Source organism: Miniopterus natalensis, chromosome 1 (genome assembly GCF_054644295.1).
Source record: "Miniopterus natalensis isolate mMinNat1 chromosome 1, mMinNat1.hap1, whole genome shotgun sequence".
Taxonomy (NCBI): domain Eukaryota; kingdom Metazoa; phylum Chordata; class Mammalia; order Chiroptera; family Miniopteridae; genus Miniopterus; species Miniopterus natalensis.
The window spans coordinates 158,419,092-158,426,820 of NC_142081.1; the positions used below are offsets into that span (position 1 = coordinate 158,419,092).

A 7,729-nucleotide genomic window follows, 5' to 3' on the forward strand; every position below is an offset into this window, starting at 1 on the left:
GCAAAATGCCACCTATGTGACTCACACCAAAACACCAAGGGTTTACACAGATGATCCTTGGGGTCCCCTCCATCCTGGGTGGCTTCGGTGTCCCTGGGTAAGACTCATCCAGCACCCCCACAGTTCCGTGGTGTTATCGCCTCCAGTGCCTCTCACCCCCCTGTGCTTCATCCCCAAGCTCGCTCGCTCTCTGAACCTGTCACCATCTCCAAACTATTCCACTTTGGAAACCGTGAGGCCCAAGACTCAAGAACACTTGATGTTCTGCTCATAACATCCTCACCTTATAGTTTGATATCCCCTTACCCCCATCTACCTGCTTTTCAACCCCAGAGGGGCTTCCTCAAACCCTGTCTCCCGATCTCTGAGCCCCCTAGTCAATGCCGGAGCCACTGCTCTCCTTTCTGTGCCCCGTGGGGAAAATGACTCTGCCCTGTCCTGTCCCAGAGTTCGCTCGACCTGAACTCTGGACTTCAGCCCCCTTCCCGAGCCCGGCTTCATTAATTATTCACTCTCTCCTCTAGGTCTTCAACTTATCTTTTCCTGGCTTCCTTCCCTCAGCACATAGACAGGATCTTATCTCTTCTAACAACTACCAAAAAATAAACCCACGATCTGATATTCTCCTTATCTGGAATCCTCTTTTCTCTCTCCTTTCACGGTCAAGCCTTTCTCACCCTGCGCTAACCCCACCCGCTCCTCACTCCTCTATAACCTGACTTCTGTCCCCACCACTCTCCTGAAACTGTTCCGGACCGGGCCTCAGCGACCCAACGGGCTACGGTCACATTTCACTTCTTATCTAACTTGGCGTCCTCTCTAGAAAGCTGTTCCTCCTGCTGCGCCTGTGGTTCTGTGACACCCGCTCAGTGGGCGCCTCTTCCCCTCCAGCTGCTCCCAAGTCTCCCCAGCAGGTTTCTTTTCCCCTTTCTCTTTGGTGAATGTGGATTCACCCTCCGCCCCTTCCCTTCCGACTGCCTGTATAGCTCTTTCTGAGCAATTGTATCACTGCCTGCGGCTTAAATGACCATTTATACATGCTCATGTCATACATTCTTGGAGCCTCAAGCCTACATTGCCTTCTAGACATTCCTGTTTTTATGGCCTATGTGCACCTCAAATTTAATGCACCCCAAACTGAATTATCATCTTTCCCATTTCCAAAACTGACTTGTTCGTTTCCGTTTTCTCTGCACGTAGATGGTAATAAGCATCCACCCAGCAGCTCAGGCGAGACACTCGAGCAGCCAAGCTCGTTCCCGGCCGCTAGGCGCCTCTGGCTCCAGGTTCTGTGGAATCCTCCCCCCAAGTATCTCTTCAGCCCATCTGCTCATCTCCCTTTCTCTGACACCCCTGAACACAGGCCTTCGCACCCCTTTTCTGGATCTCCTCAGTAATTTCTGCACTGTTCTCCCTGCTGGCAGCTTCCTCTGCTTTGTCCAGTCTAAAGGTTTAAAACTGTTTTTCTTAGTCATTGTTATTTATTTATCTCTTTTATTTTCTTTAGTATCTTTTTCAAGCTAAAAAAAAAAAAGTAATATGCTTTCATTGCAAAATAGCTGAATAGTTTATGAGGCTATTTAAAAAAAGGTTCAAGTCACGCCTCATCCGTTCCTCAAATTGCACTCCCCCTCCCCCCACTTTTCTTCCTAAAAATAGGATCTTGGTAAATATGCTGTATGTCTTCTACTTTAAGAGGCTTTTTTTTTTTTTACATTTTATCATCTCTGAAACCAATATGTACCATACAATGGATGGTGCCCTAGATTTGGTTAAAAGCACTACTGTTCTGCAATGTGCTTTTTTACTCATTAATATGGGTCATGATTCCAAACCAGCACTTGCTTCCAGGATGACCTTTCTAAAGTACAAATCCGGCCGGGTCACTATCCTCCCGAAAATTCTTCAAAGGCTCCCCTCCGTGCTCGCGCCCCCTTACCTTCTGACTCCCCCCACGTTCGCAGTCTCCCTCCCAGCAGCGCATCCACACCCCCCCTCTTCCTTAGAGCCAAGGAGACCTATTTGCAGGTGGTTCCCCAAACACGCGACGCTGAGCAGGACCTTCGGGCTTTCGCTCCAGTTTCCTCTGCTCTTCCTCACCTCTTCTGCTCGGCACTGCCTCTTGCTGGAAAGTCGTTCTGACCGCCCAGGCTGAGCGGGGCCCTTCCTCCAGGCGCCGCCCGCCACCTTCTCCAGCGTCTGGGGCTCGTCTTCGTGAAGACCCTTAACCCGCAGGTTTGGGCCATTTCTCTTGTTAGTTGCTCCCAATAAGTAGTGAGTTTCAAGTAGGTTTTCTTCTTTAGATCCATTTCCGGCAGTGCCAGGGCAACATGGACACTCCATAAATATTTTTGGAAATAGAGAACAGTACTTAAAGGGGGGCATAAAAATGCTCCTTGAGATAAGGTGAAAAGCATTCTAATTAACCATCCCCTTAATCCAGAGAGAAAAAACGCAGCCCTAGCTGGTGCGGCAGCCGTTAGCGTGTGCCACTGAAGGGTGGCAGGTTTGAGATTCTGGGTCAAGGGCATGTACCTGGGTTGCAGGTTCAATCCCCGGCCCTGGTCTGGGGAGGCAGCCAATCGATGTGTCTTTCTCATGTTGATGTTTCTCTCTCTCTCCCTCCTTTCCACTCTCTATAAAAAGCAATAGAAATAATATAAGCAATGGAAATAATATATCCTCAGGTGAGTATTAACAAAAAATTAAAATTAAAAAAAGAGAGAGACAAAGGAGAAGGTCTGAATGCTAAACCACGTGGGCACCCAGCAATCTAAAACAATCGAATATTTTCTTTTTCCCCCTCAATTGCATTTTCTCCCCCCCCCCCCGCCTCCTTTCAGCTCCTCCAGAACTACTAATTTCACCCTCAACTAGAGAAAATCTCATTTCAACACCCATGCTCTTGGTGCCCCCTTCTTTCTCTCTAGCCCTTTTCAGTGCTTCAAGTCCCCTTGCCACAAAACCCTTTTTTTAACCAGAAGTTTTGAAAAGTACCAAAGGGGGGTGGTGCTTTTGACTTGCCACTCCAGATCACCTACCTGAATTTCCCGTTTGAACTCCTTCCTGCCCTCGGCGTGGACACACCTCTCGGTGCCACCAAGACCCAGGACCAGGAAATAAACACAAAAGGAAGCTGAAGTCTAATACAAAACCTTTATTTTAATATCCCTCCCACAAGCTTGACGCTGACGTTCCACCTCCGTGGAAACCATTATGCCCCTCTCAACCCAGTACTGGGTTTAGATCTAGAAAATGCCCAAAACAGGCAATACTGTTTCCCAGTTCTCCTTCTCACCTAGATAACAAAGCCAAAGATTCCAGTTCCGTCACAGAAAAGTACCAGTTACTGCTGGGGACTTAAAATACGTCTCAGCGGAGGTGGCCCAGGCGGCCGTCGCTAAGACTGATTTGCTAAAACAGGTTGACAACTGTGGGGCCAACCTACTCTCAACACTTTCTCCCTTGGCAGGAAGGGCAGGGACTCAGGACACAATCAGGAGTAGCGGAGAAAGAAGGAGGACTGGGAAGATGAGGGTTAGCATAGGAAAGAAGAGTGGGACGTGACAGGGCAGGAGGACAGACGTTTTCATGGGAAAGACAGACAGCTGACAGAGGACGGAGGCAATGGCAAGACAGCTGAGAAAGAACGGGGGAGGCGCAGACAGAACAGCCAGGGTGCCTGGGGAAGGTAAAGGGCTGATGCAGAAGCAGGACCTCTACTCAAGGACCTCGATAAAAGAAAGGGCAGGACCAGCACAGGGCCGGGAAAAATGAAGGGGAGAAGCCGCTGTCGGGGAAAGTGTTTAATTCTACTCTCTTGAAAAGGCCAATGAAAACGGCGCTCCTGGCCACAAAGGGCTCGAATTAGGAAGCCCACAGCCTCTGGATGGAGAATTGGGATCTAGGGACATTGTAATGACCAGAGCAGCGGGGCCAAGTCAGGCGAGTCCGTGACAGGCTCAGCAGGCGGGCGTGGGGGAGCCTCACGTTCACCCGCCTCCCTTAGCCAACCGGAGAGATGCGCAAAAGTCCCTTTGGCTCACCAATGTTAGAGTAAATAAAGACAAAGTAACCCTTCGCGCCAAACACCTTAACTGTCAAGACATCATTGCTGGTCATTTCAGCTGCTGGGGGAATCAACTATTAAAGGAAATTTTCCCTGCACCTTAACTCAAAGGAAAAGCAAAGGCCGAAACCAACCTGTAACCTTGGGAGCGGTTTTTGCTTTCGGCACAGACTTGCTCGGGTGCCTCTGGGCCCTTGGAGCCGGTGCCTGGGCTGCGCCTCCGGGTGAAGGCCGGCCTGCTGGGGATGGAGGTGAGCTTCCCCGGAGCCCAGGGCATCTGAAGTCGCGCGCAGCGTCGGGGAGGGCGCCGTCCGGCACCGCGGGAGGCTGGTGAGTCCCACCTTTCCGCACCCAGCGCGGGCCGGGGAGAGGGCCGGCCGGCCACCGCCGCCGCTGTGTCTCCCGCGCGGCCGAGGCCCGGCGGGGCGGGGGCGCCCACCTGGCCCCGCGCTCCCGGGGCGCACGCCCGGCGCGGGCCGCCTGACTCACCGGGCGGGCGGGCGGGCGGCCGGGAGGAGGCGGGACCGGCCCTTCCGCCGCAGCCGCAGGAGGCGTTGCCCGCGCGCAGGTGAGGCCGGCTCCGGCCTATCCCGGGAACTTTCGCCGCCGGGACTCGCCGCGAGAGGCCGCGTCGCGCAGCCGCCCGCTCCCCCCGCGCGGGGCTCGGCGGGCTCCCGGGACCGCGCCCTCCCGGCGCGCGGGGCTGCTGGCCGCGCCGGGCTCGGCGGCCGATGGAGGCGGGCCGCGCCGCGCCGGGGGCAGGTGACACGCGGCGGGCCACGGTTTCGGGAGAGGGCGGGGACGGAGAGACACGGACACCCGGGGCCTGGGGAGGCGGCGATGGCCCGGGAGCTGAGCCAGGAGGCGCTGCTGGACTTTCTGTGCCAGGCCGGGGGCCGGGTGACCAACGCCGCCTTGCTGAGCCACTTCAGGACCTTCCTCCGCGACCCGGACGCGTCCCCCAGCCGGCACCAGCGCCGCCGCGAGCTCTTCAAGGGCTTCGTCAACTCGGTCGCCGCAGTGCGCCAGGACCCCGACGGCACCAAGTACGTGGTGCTCAAGAAGAGGTACAGGGACCTCCTGGGGGAAGAGCGGCTGCAGCGGCCCCGCGGGGGAGCTGCGCCCGGCGCCCCGCGAGGGGCGCGCCGAGGGGAGGCGCCGCCGCCGCAGCCCGGGCGCCGGCCGCCGGAGCAGGAGGCGGGGCCGGCAGGTGCGGCCGCCCCGGCGGCCCGGCCGGGTTGCGACGGACTCTCGGCCCGCGGCGCCCGGGAGGCGGCCCGCGGAGGCGAAGGGCGGAGACGCGGCGCCGGTCGCGGGGCGGCCGCTGCCCAGGTCGGAGCCGAGTGCGCGGCGGCGGAGACGCAGGGCCGCCGCCGCTGGGAGTGTCTGCAGAATGGCCTGGGGGGGCCCCCCGGCCAGCCGCCGCCCGGCGCCCCCCCCGACCCCGCCGCAGGGGAGGAGCCTGCGCGGGCTCCGGCCGCCCCAGGTGCCCTCGGGGCCCCCGGGCCGCGGCGGGAAGGCGCTCCCGCGGAACCCGCGCCCGAGCCCGCGGCGCCCCTCGCGCCTCCCGCCGTCCGGGCCGCGGGGAGCGGGGCCGCCCCGCCCTTCCCGCTGCCCCGCCCCCCGCCCCCCGGGGGCCGGCCCGCGGTGTGGGCGCGGGGCGAGGCGCGCGAAGCGCAGCAGCGCACTCGGGAATGGGTGGCCAGGCACACCCGCGCGCCCGAGGCCCGGGACCAGGGCCCCGTCAGAGCCTGGTCCGTGCTGCCGGATAACTTCCCCTTGCAGCCTGGCTTCTGGGTCCCAGACCCTAAATCGGCGCCTCTGGAGGCCCCGCGCTCCCCGCGTTCTCTCCTTCCCGTTGTCCCGGACCCCTGGCCTGGGAACCCTCCACTGACGGTCTTCCGCAGCATTCGCTCTCAGCTGTCCCTCCAGGAGCTGGATGACTTTGTGGACCAGGAGAGCCACAGCAGTGAGGAGAGCAGCAGTGGGCCCAGAGAGTCCCCTGGGGGGTCTGAAGAGGGGCTCCACGGTGCCCTGGGAACCCCAGATTGGGGAAAGCTCAGGGATTCAGCTGGTGGCCTTTCTCCAAAGGAGGGCAGCTCCAGCAGGAGCCCTCAAGGCCCCAGGAACAGAGGGGATGGTCATACCTCTCGGCAGGTCCCAGCTGGGGCTAATGGTCTTGCAGGCCACCCCCAGGAGCCTTTGCCCTGGCCAGCTCCCAAGCTAAGGAGATCCCTCAGGATGAGCTCACGGGCAGAGAGAAGCAAATTGTCGTCCTCGGATGAGGAGTGTCTTGAGGAAGACTTGCTGAAAAGGAGCCGGCGCCCACCACGGCCCAGGAAACCCTCCAGGGCAGGAGCGGTGTCCAGCCCCAAGGTGGATGCTGCTTTGACACCAAAACGTGCTGACATCAAGGCTGCTGTTGCTGAGAGGGGCCGGCTGCACAGTTGGTGGGCCCCAGGCCGGCAGGAGCCTGCAGCCGTGGTCCCGCACAGAGCTTCTGAGCACAAGTCGCCTCTGGTCCCCCTAGATGCCCGGGAGCATGAATGGATTGTGAGACTTGCCACTGGCTCTTGGATTCACGTGCTGACTTTGTTTGGGGAGGATCCCCAGCTGGCTTTGCACAAGGACTTCTTAACTGGGTACACTGCTTTGCACTGGATAGCCAAACACGGTGACCTCAGGGCCCTCCAGGACTTTGTCCGGAGTGCCCAGAAAGCAGGGGTTGCGCTTGATGTGAACGGGAAGTCCAGTGGTGGGTATACCCCTCTGCACCTTGCGGCCATTCATGGCCACCAGGGGGTGATGAGACTGCTGGTGCAGAGGCTGGCTTGTCGGGTGGATGTCCGGGACAGCAGTGGGAAGAAACCATGGCAGTATCTTACCAGTAATACCTCTGGGGAAATATGGCAGCTCCTGGGAGCTCCTCGGGGCAAGCCCATTTTTCCTGTCTATCCCTTAGTCCGGAGCTCTTCCCCCACCAGGAAGGCCAAGAGCCGGGAAACATCTAGAAATATCACCCGAAAGACTTCCCTTGCTGCACTACTCAAAAGTCAGCACCACAAATGGAAACTGGCCAACCAGTACGAGAAGTTTCCCACTCCCACGGAAAGGGAAGAGCACAGTGACTAAGGTGGGCCCCTCTCTGACATGCAGCCCCCGCACCCCCATCCTTGAGCTACTCAGTGAGAGAGTCCAGGGGTGAAGAGAAAAATGGCTGAGGAGCTGGTAAAGAGATCAAGTGAGAGGGCCTAGCGAGTGTTTACCTGCCTGGATTTTTTGTCAGCACATCGTGGATCTCAGGGGTCATTCCCTCTTTCCCACAGCTCAAGTCCTTGGGCCAGTGAAACCCCTACGGGGGCGCCGAGTCAGGTGCTCCAAGCCCAGCAGGTGTTCTTCCTCTTGCCTCGCCGCCTGGGACCTGGGCACAGTGCGCCACATTGTTTTCTGAAGCGGCAATACCAGGCCTTGGCTAGAGAGGGGACAGCCGTCTAACAAGAGGGAAGGCGCTTCCAGGAACTGACGAAGCACAAACAAAATCCTCTCTGGCTGGTAGCTCTCTGGCTTCCATTCATTTGGAGAATGATTTGGCTGAGAGCGGAAAGCAACAGATTTGAAATCAGATGGCTCCTCTTTCACTTTTTCATTCTTTTTTTCTTT

The 7,729-nt window shown here is 58.1% G+C and overlaps 1 protein-coding gene across 1 annotated transcript; it reads left to right on the plus strand.

Moving 5' to 3' along the window:
- Positions 1-4,909: 4,909 nt before the first annotated feature.
- Positions 4,910-7,469, plus strand: SOWAHB (sosondowah ankyrin repeat domain family member B). Its single transcript, XM_016207502.2, has one exon. The coding sequence runs from the start codon at positions 4,910-4,912 to the stop codon at positions 7,199-7,201; it is 2,292 nt and encodes a 763-aa protein (XP_016062988.2). The 3' UTR covers positions 7,202-7,469.
- Positions 7,470-7,729: the final 260 nt, after the last annotated feature.

Excerpts from the sequence above, each read along its gene's own strand:
- SOWAHB (XM_016207502.2), top strand. The coding sequence starts at position 4,910 with ATGGCCCGGGAGCTGAGCCAGGAGGCGCTGCTGGACTTTCTGTGCCAG.